The sequence below is a fragment of the Lissotriton vulgaris genome, chromosome 3_2 (genome assembly GCF_964263255.1).
Source record: "Lissotriton vulgaris chromosome 3_2, aLisVul1.2, whole genome shotgun sequence".
Classification (NCBI taxonomy): domain Eukaryota; kingdom Metazoa; phylum Chordata; class Amphibia; order Caudata; family Salamandridae; genus Lissotriton; species Lissotriton vulgaris.
In genome coordinates this window covers 186,533,656-186,552,540 of record NC_141690.1, presented here as the reverse complement: position 1 = coordinate 186,552,540, position 18,885 = coordinate 186,533,656, and the positions used below count along the sequence as shown (strand labels likewise).

The 18,885-nt window shown below is 46.6% G+C and overlaps 1 protein-coding gene across 3 annotated transcripts in view; it reads left to right on the top strand.

The window, feature by feature from the left end:
• FAM193A (family with sequence similarity 193 member A) overlaps positions 1-18,885 on the top strand; it is a 577,965-nt gene that overhangs the window by 488,414 nt on the left and 70,666 nt on the right. For all 3 annotated transcript variants that reach the window (XM_086964186.1, XM_086964185.1, XM_086964184.1), the window contains one exon: positions 6,764-7,616. In XM_086964186.1, coding sequence (XP_086820312.1) covers positions 6,764-7,616 — 853 coding nt within the window. The remainder of the gene's footprint in view (positions 1-6,763; positions 7,617-18,885) is intronic.

The following is an 18,885-nucleotide window of genomic DNA, read 5'->3' as shown; positions in this document are numbered from 1 at the left end:
GTCTCTCAAACTAATCTTAGTAGCTTCCACATGGGCACGCGAACCGTGGTTCACAACACTGTCGCAACTATTACTAGTTCCGCACCAAAAACTGCACCTATCCCCATCCCTGCTAATGCAGAACCATGGAGAGATCAAACATCCAGATCCAGGTCAGCTGAATCTGGCGATCTGGCTCCTGAAGTCCTAGAGTTCGGTTCCCTTAACCTACCACCGGACTGTATGAACATCATTAAAGAAGCCAGACGACCTACTACTAGAGCTTGATATGCTGCAAAATGGAAAACATTTGCCATTTACTGCACCAATAACCATATTGATCCACTGGATGCCTCCATCCAGAATATAATTTGCTACCTACTGCACTTGCTGAGATGTAATCTAGCATATTCATCCATACGTTTACATCTAGCAGCACTTGCTGCTTACTAACAAACAAAACAACACTTGGCACTGTTTACAGTCCCTGCAATTAAAGCTTTTATGGAGGGCTTAAAAATAATCATTCCTCCTAGGTTACCACCCTCTCCAGTGTGGAACCTAAATGTTGTTCTTACCAGGATCATGGCACCCCCATTTGAACCTTTACACAAATGCGAACTACAGTTACATGGAAAGTAGCTTTCCTTGTTGCCATGAGATCCAGGCTTTAACCATATAGGAACCATTCTTACAATTACATCGTAACAAGGTGGTCCTCAGGACAAACCCAAAATTCCTTCCTAAAGTCATCTCTCTATTTCATCTTAACCAATCAGTGGAGTTACCAGTGTTTTCATTCCAAACCCAGACTCCGTAGCAGAGAGAGCTCTACACACCCTAGATGTAAAGAGCCCTACTTTAAACATTGACAGAACCAAATTCTTTCGCAAAAAAAAACGTTTGTTGCTTTCTCCCCACCGCATAAGGGGAATCCCATCTCTAAAACTGGGATTGCAAGGTGGATCGTTAAATGTATCCAAATATGCTACCAAACACTGAAACGCACATTAACAATTTCCCCTAGAGCGCACTCCACACGCAAACTAGGGGCCTATATGGCGTTCTTGGGGAACATTCCCCTAGAAGACATCTGTAAAGCAGCAATATGGTCTTCAACACACACCTTCACTAAACAATATTGTGTTGACGTATAAGCCAAGCAGCAAGCTTCTGTGGGCCAAGCTGTTCTTAAAACTCTATCAAACTACTGAACCCATACAGGTGACCACTGCTAGGGGACATACTGCTGTATAGTTTATGCTAAATGTGAGATCTGCAGCTCGTATGTCTCGAACAGAAAATGCTACTTGCCAGTATGCATCTGTTATCGGCATGTAGAGCTGCAGATTCTCACTCCCCCACCCACCTCCCAGGGACCTGTATCTGTTCAGTTCTGTCTCAATTAGATATACACACGGACATCTTTTTTCTTTCTACAAACTCCATAATTTTCCATCATGGCGAAAAACAATCTAAAGATGGAGTCAATGCCCATGCGCATTATCGTCCAAGGAAGGGGTCACCTATCTCGTGACTTCAAAGACTTCTTCCAAGACAACAACGTGCAAGCATCCAAGCCCAACACCAGATGGCGATCTAATGCGAAGTGTGAGAATCTGCAGCTCTACTTGCCAAGAACAGATGCATACTGGTAAGTAGCATTTTCCTTTCTTTTCTGGTACTGACCACACCCTCCCTCAATTTAGGAGGACGAATAAGGCTGTGAATTTTATGTGCAATTTATGTATGAAAGTAATATACTGCAGAACGAATGTTACTTGTAACTGTAGCCATGCAGCATGCAACTTTAATGGATACATGTACTTGTATGGGTGCAAATGTGAATGAAATCACCTCTCATTTGCCTCACACATAACAAAGGTTCTGGGTGGAAATGTCCGTAAAGAACGTCATGGTGTGGGATTTTGTAGGCTGTAGGCCTGTTTAGTAATTTGAGATGTTGGTGAGTGGTCATTTCCAATTGACCATTTGTGGATGAAATCTGTGATAAAAATCGAGCTGTAAATCTGCTGTTACACGCAAGTAATGTTTCTTGTGATATATATTCACATTTCTACTGCTGAATCCTCATATCTGTCTCTGCTCATCTGGAGAGTTGAAGGGTAGCCCAGGATAAAAGACAGCATTTTAGTGCTGGAGTGGTGGTTTTTGACTGTCTAAGCTGAAGTATCTGTAGGTTTAATTGGAATAGGAAGAATTCAGTATTCCTCACATTTGTAAGTTGATTTGATTCTTTTAATTTTTCTTGGTATTGAAGGTTGGAGTCAGCATAACTTTGCTCTGACCTTAAATGCAACTCTCATGTTGATGCTCTATGTATTTTAACAGGCTCCTACTGTTAGATCACATCACTGTTTCTAAAGCACACCTTCCTGCCGTTTTGTATTGTTTAAAATATTGTTAGATGGGACCCCTGCGATAAATTGGATAACCTACCAGACACTGCCATAATGACTCCCCAAGCCATTTTCTCTGAAAAGTATGCCCTAGATGCATGCAGCAAGGCCAACACCACTGGTTTAGTATTTTTCATGTGCTAAATACTCAAACTGTTTGTATTTTTCACCTATGTTTTTACTGTTTAGTTGTTGCATTTTACCATTTGGTGAATTTTTATTTCAGCCATGAACCTCTAGCGATTGGACATACAGAATGAGCATTTATGTGGTACACTGATGTATGTGTTCTGTTACATAAGGGAATTCGTGATACCCCAACCCCTTTTTTCCAGTGATTATTTCCTTTTCATAACTGTCTTCAGTATTTCTTATGCTTAAGCGGAGACTTTCTTCCAATTCTGACCACCGATTTTCACTACTATATAACAAAGCAGTCTGGTGGTTGTGTTTGTAAGCTTTTCTTCTCACCAACCTTGATGACACTTGTCAAGGATGCTCTCCCGATGGGGCTCATTTTGACAGCCTTTCACGAGTTCTGTTCAGTGAGGATTCGGCAGCCAGGTTAACAACATTTATCTGCAATGCAATGACGAGTCTAGGACAGCCAACAGTTACATTGTACAGTTATGAACAGTACTACAGATGTGTGACCCAAGCAAGGGCAGTGTGTTGCTTCACAGATTGTTCACTGAGGTCTCTCTCAGTGTTGGGTAGAGGCTGTGGATTAATTTTTGTGTTCTGCGTGTGTAATGTGGCTACTGAATAATTCCTCTGGTGAACCTACCAGAAGATACCAGACACATAGATTGGCAGTTGCCCATCCTTAATCCTCTTTAATTCTCTCATGCCTATCCAACGATGGATTTAGGCCCAGATCTCTGTACTGGGGTGAATGTATGACATTGTTCTGCATTCTGTCCAACTGTTGTTTTTGCATTTGTCACCCCGAGAGGGACGGGTATGCTCAGACGTGAGTCCTGTGCTCTCCACGCCCCTGGAATCAAGCTATCCTGGCTGATGAGGGCTGAAAGAAACCGGTCCTAGGATGCTTGTTTCCAGTCCAGGAAGGACCTGGCTTGGCAGTTCGGGCTGGAATGTTTCCATCGGGCACAGGGTCAAGACTGATTTGCATATGGCTGGGTTAAAACTAGAATGGCATGGTGAGCAAAAAAACGATGGATTTAGGCCCAGATACTGGGGTGAATGTATGGCATTGTTCTGCATTCTGTCCATCAACTGTTGTTTTTGCATTTGGCTATTGTCTGCACCACACTTAGAACGGGTAAGCTGCTAAAACAGTAATCTGCAACTTAAAATTAGCTTGAAGCTCACTATTGCTCAAGCCCCTTTCTTCTATCAACCACCCAGTGCCCGTTTCTGTTCTTTCTGATTGTCCTGTAGGGCGTGACTTTGCTTCTGTGGTGATGTCACCGGTTCTTTCACTCCACCCAATTCTTGAAAGATCTTGTCTTTCCAACTTACATGTTTTCTTTGTACTTGCAATTGGCTGCATTCAGTTAACTAGAGGCTTCAAACATGTTGTTGGAATAAGGTAAGTACTTTTCGAGTTATTCATTTTTACTGTTTTCAAAAGTTGACAAGTAGTGCAATTGTTGGGAACGGTACTGTTATACTATATGGGGAAAACATGTACTGCATTCTGGCCCTTAACAGTGACATACAGGACTGTTATTCTGGACTTAAGGTGAGTCTGGGGCACGGTCCAAGGCTACTCCAACCAATAGCCTCTGGAGGCTCTGGAGCATCTGAGTGCAGAGGTGATACGTTGTCTGCTATCCCTTTCACTTCTATGGAGAATGGTCCGGTCAGAAAGAGTGCAAGCTGGGTCGGAGGGGGGGGGGCATTCCAGGTGAACCAACAGACGAGCTCGACCCTTGAGATGCTCGGGTTTGTAGCAACACTGTTGGTCACTTCCTCTGTGGCTGTGGCTCTCGGTGGAGTGGTGTCTTTTAGCATCTGGCTCGATGCTGGAGTCACTCTGGAGGGGCCTGCAGAAAGAGGCTGCACAGTAGCTGGAATTCCAGTCTAGCCAGACCTAAGGATGGGCTCGGCTCTTGTGGGTCTCAGGACCCCGTGGGCCCCGTTACCTCCTCCAGACTCTGGCTGGTATCTTGGAAAGGTACTTTGAGGTGTTGGGTGGTGGCAGTCGGGGAATCACTTCTTTTGTTCTTCAGGAGTGGGGTGGTGTTAAACAGGGCTGCTGGGTCACTCGCTGTCTCACTGTCCCTGAAATCCCTTGACATGCAGTTTGATTTTCTTTGGTGTTGGTGTACGGACTAGTCACCGCAAACCTTTGTTGATGCAAGCGATCCGGTGCCCCAGGTATTGGTTATGCGCAGCTGCAGTCAGTCCTGTCATCTCACTTTTAGGAAGGGCACATCTGACCTGTAGGAGCACAGTGACCTCTTCCTGAGTGGCTGAAGCGTCTGTAGTCCCAGTAGGCAACAGGACCATAAACCAGAATTTGCTTCTTTGGAGGCTACGGCTGCAGGGGAGTAACTGCTCTACTCCAACTGAGTTTTTTGGGGCTATTGATAAACAACTGGCCGCCCTCCGGATTTCCTGGAGTCTGGTGCAGCAGGCAGGCTAGCAGGGATGACGCCAGGTTAGTTATTCTCCTCTCTTCTCAGGTCAGCAGTCTTCTTTGGCCACTCCTTCTTTTTGTCCGTTGACATCTGAGGTCCTGTCATCAGGGGGTCCCCTAAATACCGAATTTAGGGTTGTTAGGCGAGTGAGAGGTAGTAGCCAATGGACTACTTACGACTGGGGTCATTACACCCCCTACAGGACCTCTTCCTCTGGGGAGTAGGCATCATCCTATCCCAGGATTCCTAATTCCACCACACACAAGATGGTGGAATTTCGAACTTCATGTTCACTTAGGCTGTTCATCCTAGAGATGTGTCCAGCCTGGCAATGTAACATGCCTTCTGCGTAGCTAATTTTCCAGTCTGTCCTCGTGCCAGAGTGACCATGGGCAGGGGTGGCATTTCCCCTGTCAGGGGAAGCCTTGGGTCGCATATCGAAGGAGGCAAAGGCCTTTGAAGCCTCCTGAAATGCAGACCATCAGTCAGTCATCCTGTTTGGATGAGGTGCAAACACCTACTCCAAGAGCAAGCATTTTTTCTGTCCTCTGAGAACGGGGCTCTCACCTCCTAGGGGTGGGGGGTCAGAAACCCATCTCTGGTGGCAGGCTGGAATGGGCCAGTCAGCTAGCACACTAGAGAACTAGTTGGGTTCAGGGGGTACCTCTAAGGTACCTTCTGAGTGCATGTATTAATAAATCCATCACTGGAATCAGTGTGGGTTTATTAATATGAGGTGTTTGATACCATGGACAACTCGTTTTGACCAGTGCCCGGTACATACCTTAACCTTCAACGCTTATGACGGAACGGTTCCGTCATCCGCGTCGGTTGGGCTGGGCTGATGACTGAACCGTTCCATCATGACCACGCCCGTTTTTCGAACCTTCAGCACAGCGCGAAAATTCACGCCGCGCTGAAGGTGTTAAAATGGCTCACTTACAATATCGATTTATAGAACTAGCCATCACAGGGGTATATCTGCTCATGCAGATATGTCTTCACATAAAAAATAATGCACCCTGCCAAGGGCTCGAAGGGTGGCTTACTTATATTAGATGTAGTGACCTTGGCCTGGCACACAGGAGTTTGTCATGTTTTCACTCATGGTTTGCACCATGTCACACAGCCTGCAATGGCAGTCTGTGTGGAATTTGTTTGTGGGTCCCTTAGGGTGGCACAAGATATGCTGCAACCCTTAGGTACCCTCTTCAACACCCATGCCCTAGGAACCTAGGGTACCATTTACTAGGGACAAACATGGGGTGCGAACGTCCTTAGCCAATTGTTGAACAATCAGACTTTACCTCGTTTTAGAGAAGGAGCACTGGCACTGAGGTCTCGTTAGTAGGCTTCAGTGCACTGCCAGTCGAAAATCTGCATCCAGTAACTAAAAAGGGTGCAGAAAAGTGGGGGACAACTGCTACTAAAGGCCAGTTTCCTACATATTTGTTCTGAGAGATTATTTTCTGGCACTTCAATTGGAAATGTTACACCTCAAAACCCTCAGTTTTTCACAGTTGACCTCAGCTCACCATCTGATTTACTTCAGCATCCCTGGTTTTAAGTCACAATCGTCTGCACTAGCTAATAGTATATTAATGTGCGTGCAGAAATTCCTCTTAGTATTTCGTTAATAATATGCCACAGCTTTCGTGTTGATGTTAGTCAATTGGCATGTAGACTTGCGCATACTTGTTTGTTATTTTATGTATTCTTATAATTAACCGCTTACTCAATGTTGTTTCTTTATAGCTAGAGGAAAAGGCCCGCCAAGAAGCAGAAGCTAGGGTAAAAGAGGAATATCATGTGCCGGATGAACAGAGTCTGCGTGCAGAAGAGGAAGAACGTTTAAAACATGAGTTGCATCAGCTTGAGGAATTCCAGCACCTGCGAGCTCTCAAGAAAAAGAAAAAAGAAAGAATAAACAAAGACTCACAGAAGCTCAATGCACTTTGTTCAAACTCTCATTTACAGAGGGATTCCATGCAAAGCACATTAGAAGACATTCAGAATAGCCTTGTTGAACAGTGTGATAGGGTGGCAAAGTGCATCCGTCCATCCACTCTGGTAAAAAACGATGATCTAAGGCCAGCTCTGGACACAAGTGGTACACTGTACAATAATTCTGCCACAGTAGACTCAAAGCAGCTTTTGCATGGGGAAATTAAGGAAAAGCAGCAAGAACTCTGTCTGTTAGATACACTTAATCAAAAAGAAAGCAGTACATGTGATGCCATAACTCAGAAGGAAGGTAGTGGCAAAGCAAAAGTAAAACCAATAAATAAGTCTCCTCCAGTGCAAGTAAAAAAGCCTCTAGATCCCCCCAAACCCACAGACATTTCATCAAAAACTAAAAACCAAATTGAATCCAAAGTTAAAAGTTTGGAGATTGCACCGCTTCCAGATCACAAAAAAGAGGAGAAAAAAGCAAACAAAAAGCAGCTTAATCATGTAAAAGAAGAGAGAAATTTAGTTGTGAATAAATCACCCTCTCCAATCGAGCAACAGCAGAACAACAAAGCTGTAAAAGCAGATTCTCCACAGCCCAAGAGCAAGAATAAGAAAAACAAGAAGAAAAAAGGAGATAAGGTCAATAATTCAATTGGTAAGTGAAAATAGTAAGTGGTTTGGACAAAATTACTAGAAATGTTTGTGCCGGTTTTGAACTTTGTTGGGAAACAATTTCTGCAGTAATATATTGGTGCTGATCAGAGCAGAGTGGATTTCACTGTCAAACCAGGGAAAAATAATGCACTTGTGCTCCATTTCAAAAACATGACTTTGGTAAAACTTCATTGTCTACAATCTACATTTTTTTTTTTTAACCAGGGAATCTGCTTCTGTGTGACATGGAGGTTGATAGTTGTATAAGGTTCGGAAGGTAGCTGGAATGTAGGGAAAAGTGTATAGATATCAGATCTGCAGTATGGCAACTTTTGCAGTGGACAGGAGGGTATTGCAATGGGTTAGTGGGTGGAGCAGGTGGCGAGGGTTGTATTGAATTGATTGGGATCATACGCAGGGATTTCAATGTGGGTTTATCAGATTCATGGGGATATTTGAAAAGAGTGGAACTACAATAAGTACAGGGTGGTGGGAAACGGTCACTGACAACTGCAAATGGATAAGATTGAAGGCTAATCATTTTGTGTGTTTGATCAGTATGCTTCTCTGAAGCAAGATGTTGCTTGAAGGATAAGCATGTGAATCTATGAAAGACACCAATACTGGATAACTGTAGTTACAGGTAAGTAACTCATTTCTTCAGCTCCCTAAAATTGGAGGCTCGTGCAGGCTGTCACACCTGAACTAGATGGAGTTTCATCCATAGCGTTGAAGGGACATCTGCCATTATTTTTCTTAGTGCATTTCCTAGATTCCAGTCTGCTCATGCTAAATATCTAGTGTGTGCCAACAGTGATCTTAATTTTGGTGCCCAGCTACATTGTGGTGACTGATTTGAATGATGCAGTGGGTCTTGAATATGGTCTGGGCAATTCATTGTAGCCAAAGAATGCTTCAAAAGACCTTTTGAGGTGGCGCTTATAATTGCAGGATGTTCATTAGTGTTTGGTGAGACCTGGGGCTGGAGTGGCAGAGCAGAGTGCTACCTCCATTTAGATTGCATGGGACCAGTGCTCACATTATTTCCTGAAAGAAGAACTTCGCTCTGTGCGGAAACGCCCTCTACGCGAGAGCCCCAACCAAGCTCATCAACCGACTACAACACATCCAAAACGCCTCGGCACAACTGATCCTCAACATACCACGACACGACCACATCACCCCCCACTTAAGAAACTTGCATTGGCTCCCCGTCAACAAGAGGATATCCTTCAAGCTCCTCATCCACGCACACAAAGTACTCCACAAGACCGGCCCAGCCTACTTCAACAGACGGCTCTCCTTTCTACATCCCCAACCGCCATCTACGCTCCGCCGACCTCTCACTCGCCACCGTCCCGCGCATCCGAAGAACAACCACCGGTGGGAGATCCTTCTCCCACCTCGCCGCCAAGATATGGAACACCCTCCAACTGAGCCTATGACAGACCCAAGACCTGCTGACCTTCAGGAGGATACTCAAGACCTGGCTGTTCGATCAGTAGCGGCCCCCCTCCCCAGCGCCTTGAGACCCTCGTGGGTATGTAGTGCGCTTTACAAATGATTGATTGATTGTAGAGCAACTTGTAGTAGGTGGCCTTCGTTGTTTGCATGATTTAAGTCTTGCAGCTAAGTTTGGTATGTACATCTAGGCCCAAGGGCTTAACTGTATTTTAGTAACACTTTGCATGCTCGCGACAACCGTAAGCAGTCACGCATCACGGTGGGCGTGTGCGCAGAACGGCCCCCAGCCGTGCAAATCTCTCTCACTCTGTAAAACCCGTGCACCCATAGGGTTAAAGGCTCCCTGGTTAATTTTTTGTTGGCAACATCAGTTCGGTTTGATGTGTTTTGGCAGGTTTTCGCTAACTAGCAGTATTCTAGGAGCTCCATGTGCAAGTTAAAGTCACTGATGAGCGAAAGGAGGCTTGGTGTACTCCAGGCTAGTCTTGGACCTTTAGAAGCCTATTAACAGCAACTGGGCTATCTTCTTGAGTTATGAAGAAGACTGCTGTAGGGCCATTTTGGGGAAGCCCTGGCGAAGCATATGGTTCTCAAATAGCGCTTGCTGTTTGACTTTGTTGGAGACCGCAGGTACTTGAGCAGAATGAGAAAACATGGTTCATCGTTGATGATGATCTAAACACTGTAATTGACCACCAGTATGGTAGCTGCATATGTACTGTATTGCTGTTTAAGCCCAGTCTGATGTTGCAGAAGGACATTGCTCTCAATTGTCTCACAGATATTATTGGCGAAGGACTTCTCAGTGACCGCCATGGGCGACAGGTGGGTTCGGATGATTGCACCAAATTGATAGAACACACGCTCGACCTCTCTTCGACAGTTACGTGGCTCGAGGCGTGTCCAGAATCCTGATGTATCTAAACGCCCGATTTTGACTTGGGTAAAGATATGGCGAACAGAGGAAGCTATATATATAAATGAATATCCACTTTACTGTTAAAGCGTCTAACATTTTGAAATCACAAAATGTATGTCAGTGATGTTTTAAATACTTATATGTATCTTTTATAAATGAGATTCTTATCAAAAAAATGAAGAAAATATTTAAATAAACCACAAACTATTTCGAATATAATTATGGGTTTTGTTCTATCAATTTGGTTTACATGTCACTTTAATTAGCTAATTAGCTTTTTGGTCTCCTTGGGTTTTTTGGCTTAATTACTAAGCTCACTACCATATGTTCTTCTAAAAAATTGTAGTAGAAGGACAACATTATCAGTTCAAAGTCCTTCCGTTTGGGGTCACAACAGCACCAAGGGTGTTCACAAAATGCCTAGCAGTAGTTGCAGCACACCTAAGAAGACAACAAATACATGTCTTCCCTTACTTGGACGGTTGGCTAATAAAAGCCAAGTCACAGGAAGAATGTCTTCAAAACACACAGAAGACCATTCAATTGCTGCACCAGCTAGGGTTTACGGTGAACTACACAAAATCCCACCTACAACCAAACAAGGTTCAACAATATCTAGGGGCTACTATAGACACAGAAAAAGCCAAAGTATACCCCAATCCAATCAGGATCCAAAGAATGATCACGTTGATCCAAAGATTTCAACCACAACACTCACTAATATCTCGAGTGTTCATGTAGCTGTTAGGGATGATGTCCTCCTGCATACTGCTAATACCATATGCCAGACTACAAATGCGTCCACTGCAAGAATGTCTAGCAACACAGTGGAATCAGGCTCAAGGTCAGATTACAGATCTGGTGTTGGTAGACGACCGCACACATCGCTCTCTGAAGTGGTGGAACACAACAAACATTTCCAAGGGGCGGTCGTTCCTAGAACCGATTCCACAAGTGATACTAACAGCGGATGCATCGCTCACCGGCTGGGGAGCGCATATGGAGAAATATACAGTGCAGGGAAAATGGAGTGTACAGCAAAAAAGACTGCACATCAATTATCTGGAACTACTAGCAGTGTTTCTAGCATTAAAAGCTTTTCAAATGCAAATCCTCAACAAAGCAGTCCTGATCAGAACAGACAACATGACTGCAATGTATTATATTGAAAAACGGGGGGGACACACTCTCTTCAACTATTCAGACTAGCACAGGACATTTGGAGATGGGCCATTCCTCAAAAGATCTATCTGTTAGCCGAACACCTACCAGGAGTTCAAAATCAGATAGCAGACATCCTAAGCAGAGAGTCAGAACAAATACACGAATGGGAACTGCACAACCAAATACTGCAGCCATTGTTCCAAAGATGGAGACAACCAGAGATAGATCTCTTTGCCACTCATCAGAACGCAAAATGCCAAAACTTCGCATCCAGGTACCCACACCACCTGTCCCAGGGCAATGCGCTATGGATAAATTGGTCCAACAAATTTGCTTACGCTTTTCCCCCTCTCCCACTAATTCCATTAGTGGTTCGGAAACTGCAACAACATTCAATGACAATGATACTAGTAGCACCCACGTGGGCAAGACAGCCGTGGTTCACCACGCTACTGCAACTCTCACAGGTGCCACATCAAAAGTTAAGATTATTACCCATGCACCTTACACAGAACCATGGAGAAATAATGCACCCAGATCCTAAACAATTGAACCTAGCGATCTGGCTCCTGAGGTCATAGAATTTGGATACTTAGATTTTCCTCCAAACTGTATGGAAATCATTAAGCAAGCAAGACGTCCTACCACCAGAGCATGCTATGCAGCAAAGTGGAAAAGGTTTGCTGTATACTGTAACAGTCACATCAACCCTCCGGACGCATCCACTAAAGAGATTATTTGCTATTTACTACACTTGCAGCAATGTAACCTTGCTTACACCTCTATTAGAGTACATCTTGCAGCTATAGCAGCTTACCTACAAAACAGACAACATCTTTCCCTGTTTAAAGTACCAGCAATAAAAGCTTTCATGAAAGGCCTCAAGAGTCATTCCACCAAGACTACCGCCTTCCCCAGTCTGGAATCTCAACATAGTACTTACCGGACTAATGGTACCACCTTTCGAACCTATGCATAGGTGTGAAATACAGTTCCTCACATGGAAGGTGGCCTTTATTATAGCTATTACTTCACTCCGAAGAGTAAGTGAATTGCAAGCATTTACAATACAAGAACCATTTCTGCTGTTACACCAAAATAAAGTGGTTCTTAGAACAAACCCAAAATTCTTGCCTAAAGTAATTTCAGCATTCCACATCAATCAGCCAGTGGAACTACCAGTCTTCTTTCCAAAACCACAGATGGTAGCAGAAAGGGCCCTACATACATTAGATGTCGAAAGGGCGATATTGTACTACATAGAAAGAACACAAACTTTCAGAAAGACAAAACAACTATTTGTAGCGTTTTCTCCTACACATAGGGGCAATCGTATCTCTAAAGCAGGCATTGCCAGGTGGATTGTAAAATGTATACAAATATGCTACTTAAAAGCAAAGAGGACATTAACTGTCCTTCTCGGAGCTCACTCTACACGTAAACTAGGAGCATCTATGGCATTTTTAGGAAACATTCCTCTAGATCACATATGCAAAGCAGCTACCTGGGTTACACCGCATACCTTCACAAAACACTACTGTGTAGATGTACAGGCAACACAACAGGCTAGAGTGGGACAAGCTGTACTAAAAACTTTATTTCAGACTGTTGCAACAGACACTGATGACCACCGCTAGGGAGCTAACTGCTGTATAGTCTATTCATAAATGTACCATCTGCAGCCCATATGCCTCAAACGGAATATGCTACTTACCAGTATGCATCTGTTCTTGGCATAGAGGGCTGCAGAGTGGTACATGCCCTCCCAGCCTCCCCGGAAACCTGTGTCTGTTCCAACACTATATTAGTTAGATACACTTACATGGGCATTTCTATCTGTATTCTATCATACTACTCCATCTAACCCTACTATGGCAAAACAATCTAAGGATGGAGCCGATGCCCATGCGCACTAGCACCCAAAGGAGGAGTCACCAGTCTCGTGACGACAAAAGACTTCTCCAAGAGAAAAACAAGTGCAATCATCCGAGCCCAACATCAGATGGCGATCTATTCATAAATGTACCACTCTGCAGCCCTCTATGCCAAGAACAGATGCATACTGGTAAGTAGCATATTCCTTTTGTGCACTTCTCCATTGAGTGGATGAGTGGTGAACCAGAGATTTGCTTTAAACAGTGCTGGATTACCTGGAGGAGCACCACGCTTCATTTGGAAGCTTCGCTGATGGCATTGTGATGCTTTCTTTGATGAACTGCTTGTGGGTGATACAGAGATGTTTTAGGTTTTACAAGTTTAATTTATTATTGTTTTTGACACTTCATATATTTAGTGTTGAATTGAATGAGGCATTGCCAACTGGAAAGTACAACAAGCATTTACAATGCAATGGTTTCGGCATTATTAAAGGTAGAGCTATTGGCATTGCTCGTAAAAAAAAAAATTTTTAAACATAGATAAATGGTACTGTCATTTACAATGGCAGTAGGTGAGCATTAGAGAGTAGTAGAGAGTATTCGCACACACAGAGACACACACACACATAGAGCCGGGCACACACACACACACAGAGCCATGCGCGCGCACACACACACACACACACACACACAGCCACGCGCACACACACAGTTAGAGCCACGCACACACACAGTTAGAGCCACGCACACACACAGTTAGAGCCACACACACAGACAGAGCCACGTACACACACAGACAGAGCCATGTACACACACAGACAGAGCCATGTACACACACAGACAGAGCCACGTACACACAGACAGAGCCACGCACACACAGACAGAGCCACGCACACACACAGACAGAGCCACGCACACACAGAGCCACGCACACACACAGACAGAGCCACGCACGCACACAGACAGAGCCACGCACGCACACAGACAGAGCCACGCACGCACACAGACAGAGCCACGCACGCACACAGACAGAGCCACGCACGCACACAGACAGAGCCACGCACGCACACAGACAGAGCCACGCACACACACAGACAGAGCCACGCACACAGACAGAGCCACGCACACAGACAGAGCCACGCACACAGACAGAGCCACGCACACAGACAGAGCCACGCACACAGACAGAGCCACGCACACACACAGAGCCACGCACACACACAGAGCCACGCACACACACAGAGCCACACACACACAGCCACACACAGACAGCCACTCACACACAGACAGAGCCACGCACACACAGACAGAGCCACGCACACACACAGAGCCACGCACACACACACAGACAGAGCCACGCACACACACACAGACAGAGCCACGCACACACACACAGACGGAGCCACACACAGACCGAGCCACACACACACAGACAAAGCCACGCACACACACACAGACGGAGCCACGCACACACACACAGACGAAGCCACGCACACACACACAGACGGAGCCACGCACACACACACAGACGGAGCCACGCACACACACACAGCCACGCACACAGAGGCACAGAAAAAACGGGATGACAAGCAGGGAACAGAGGCACAGAAAAACCAGGGGAACAGAGGCACAGAAAAACCGGGATGACAAGCAGGGAACAGAGGCACAGAAAAACCGGGATGGCAAGCAGGGAACAGAGGCACAGAAAAACCGGATCACAAGCAGGGCACAGAGGCACAAGCAGGGCACAGAGGCACAAAAACCGGATCACAAGCAGGGAACAGAGGCACGAACAGGGATCACAAGCAGGGAAAGAGGCACAAGCAGGGAACAGAGGCACAAGCAGGGAACAGAGACACAAAAACCGTATCACAAGCAGGGCACAGGCACGAACAGGAAACCGAGGCACAAGCAGGGCACAGAGGCACAAAAAACGGATCACAAGCAGGGAAGAGAGGCACAAGCAGGGAAGAGAGGCACAAGCAGGGAAGAGAGGCACAAGCGGTGCACAGAGGCACGAACAGGAAACGGAGGCATGAACAGGAAACAGAGGCACGAACAGGAAACAGAGGCACAAGCAGGGAACAGAGGCACGAACAGGAAACAAAGGCACGAACAGGAAACAGAGGCACGAACAGGAAACAGAGGCACGAACAGGAAACAGAGGCACGAACAGGGAACAGAGGCACGAACAGGAAACAAAGGCACGAACAGGAAACAGAGGCACGAACAGGAAACAGAGGCACGAACAGGAAACAGAGGCACGAACAGGAAACAGAGGCACGAACAGGAAACAGAGGCACAAGCAGGGAACAGAGGCACAAGCCGGGAACAGAGGCACTCACTCTGCACTCACACTCACTGCACCCACTCTGCAGTCGCACTCACTCTGCAGTCGCACTCACTCTGCAGTCGCACTCACACTCTCTGCACTCACACTCTCTGCACTCACACTCTCTGCACTCACACTCTCTGCACTCACACTCTCTGCACTCACACTCTCTGCACTCACACTCTCTGCACTCACACTCTGCACTCACACTCTGCACTCACAATCTCTGCACTCACACTCTCTGCACTCACACTCTCTGCACTCACACTCTCTGCACTCACACTCTCTGCACTCACACTCTGCACTCACACTCTGCACTCACAATCTCTGCACTCACACTCTCTGCACTCACACTCTCTGCACTCACACTCTCTGCACTCACACTCTCTGCACTCAAACTCTCTGCACTCACTCTCACTTTGCACTCACTCTCACTTTGCACTCACTCTCACTCTGTACTCACTCTCACTCTGCACTCACTCTCACTCTGCACTCACTCTCACTCTGCACTCACTCTGCACTCACTCTCACTCTGCACTCACTCTCACTCTGCACTCACTCTCACTCTGCACTCACTCTCACTCTGCACTCACTCTCACTCTGCACTCACTCTCACTCTGCACTCACTCTGCACTCACTCTCACTCTGCACTCACTCTGCACTCACTCTGCACTCACTCTCACTCTGCACTCACTCTGCACTCACTCTGCACTCACTCTGCACTCACTCTGCACTCACTCTGCACTCACTCTGCACTCACTCTGCACTCACTCTGCACTCACTCTGCACTCACTCTGCACTCACTCTGCACTCACTCTGCACTCACTCTGCTCTCACTCTGCACTCACTCTGCACTCTGCACTCACTCTGCACTCTGCACTCACTCTGCACTCACTCTCACTCTGCACTCACACTCTCTACAGTCACACTCACTCTGCACTCATACTACAGTCACACTCACTCTGCACTCATACTACAGTCACACTCACTCTGCACTCCTACTACAGTCACACTCACTCTGCACTCAGGCATATTTTCTATAACGACACCTTTTGTGATGCCCGTCTAAACCCACTCCACCCCTCTTTGCCTATGAATTAAAATATTAGATTCTTTTTTTTTGCTTAATAAAATATTTGGGAAAACACATTGTTCGAATATGTATATTTTAGGTTGCAATGTAATTGCGTGTTTATTACATTTCTGTCAGTAGATTACTTGTAAAATTGAGGGGTTCCTGTAAGTGCTCGTTTGTAGACACTAGTGACAAAAAGCTATTTAAATAATGCACATTTTAACGAGTAATTATATTAATGATAGACACCATCCTCCAGTCCATCCTGTTCATGTCTGACACAATCCAACCCATTCCACCATTATTTGGAAAGTTTCCACTGATGCATTTGTTTTTTATGTCATCAGTAGTTTCTATTACTTTAGCTTAGGTCTTTGTTTCAGGGGGTTACAGCAAAGCACGCGCACGCGCACACACACACACACAGACACACACACACACACACACACACACACACACACACACACACACACACACTCTGCTTGGGCATACATACAACAGTGTCTCCGGTCACTCAACCATACACAGCAGAGCCCCTCAGACTTTTACACGCATACAGTTTGTGTTAATCGCACACACCAGGACATCTTCATTCACATGCAAAAGCTTCCCTCTTGTCATCCGATCCATCCTAGCACGCACCTTACTCGCAAAGCCACAAACACACACACAACGATCCTGATTAACCTGAGCCTCCCCAGTCACACGGACGATCCCTGCAGCCCCCCAGTCTCTTTTTTTTTTTTTTTTTTTTTTTTTAATGTATTTTTATTGCAGAGTTATAAACCACAGGATACAATTAATCAGCCAGTACACTTGTGAGATCCCCCCGTCCAATAAGAATTCCCAGTCGTACACAGCCATTCAGCCCGCATCCCGGAGGCCGGGCGGCATATTATATCGCTCAAGAGGAACACATCACAGTGCACGTCCCATAGGGACCCTGGTTGAAAGATCGTTTTGCGTATCTGCTTTTACCCCCCCACCCACCACAACATTCACGTCAGCCATCCCAGTGTTAGTCAGTGATGTCGCCCTTGTCGGGACCTGCCCTAGGCGCTATGGGTCGTCACACCTGGCCGCTCTACCCAGCCATTCTACCCTCCACATAGTATCCACCGTCCCAGTAGATCCAAGGCCCTAACAAGCGACCATCTAATGGCTTCCGGCCCTCCCCAAACACCCTACAACCAACCCCCCCAAAGCCCCCCCTCCCCTGGCAACTGCTAAGGTGTGTGCCTCGTCCTGTCGGATTGGATGGGTCCACTACAGTGCGTGGTACTATACTTCTGTGTTCGCCCCGCGGTGTCCAGCGGCTTAGTCCTCGCCATCCTCATCCTCTACCAAAGAATCACGCAAAGCCTGTACCACTAACTCCCATGCACGCGCCGCATCCAATGCCTTCTCATTCCCCAACTTTACAGCATGCTTCATCCGGAGCACACTCTCGCAGTCAGACCACCGCAGCAGCTCATTCTTCCATCTACGCAGTGAGGGTCCCCCCCTGGACTTCCAATGCCACGATATTTCCCTCTGTGCCAATATCAGGCCCAGATCTATGAATTTGCTTGTCACCCTGGTGTGCTTAGTATGCGGGAACCAGAGCAATAGGCACGCCGCCATGTCGAATTCCACCTCCCTGTCAGTCACTTCATTCAGAAGTTCCCCTACCTCCACCCAATAGGTCCCCAGTTGTGGGCACCCCCAAAACAAGTGGTCCATGTCCGCTCCTGGGGACGAACACCGCGGGCAACAGGCATCCGGCACCCGAAAGTACTGCTGTAATTTCTCAGGAGTTAAATAGGCCCTATGGAGCACATAGAACTGCACCTGCTGAAAACGCGCGTTTCTAGTGCCCTTCCACGTGCGTCGCAGGATGTGACCCCATGCCGTATCCGGTATGGGCCGGCCGACGCTCACCTCCCATTTAGCCCTGAGCCCTTGGAGTGGTTCCAGCCCCTCGTTCAGCATCCTATTATGGAGGCACGTCACAGCTTTGAACGTACCAGCCGCCATCACCACATATTGGCACGCCATAGTCGTCGTGGGTTCCAGGAGCCCCTCTTTCCAGTGCTTTTGTATGGCAGCCACTACTGCCGCGTGTAGGAGGAAGCCCCCAGCAGGCAGCCCGAACTGGTCCCGGAGCACTTCGAACGGCGCCAAAGCCCCATCTATGTACAAGTCGCCCACCACCTGCAGTCCCGCCTCCTCCCAATCCAGCAACGGGGACCAATCTCCTCCGTGCGGCAATGCCGTCAACATCCCGATCGGGATCTCCGGGGCATAAGGCCGCGATGCCCTCGCTCTCCGAAGGCTCCTTTGCCAGCACAGCCGGAGCGTCCGCTCTTCCATGGTAAGGGCCCGTAACTCGAGCCGCTGCTGCATGATGATGTAGGACAGCACGTGGCGTTGTATTCCCCGATCCCGGTCCTCCTCCGG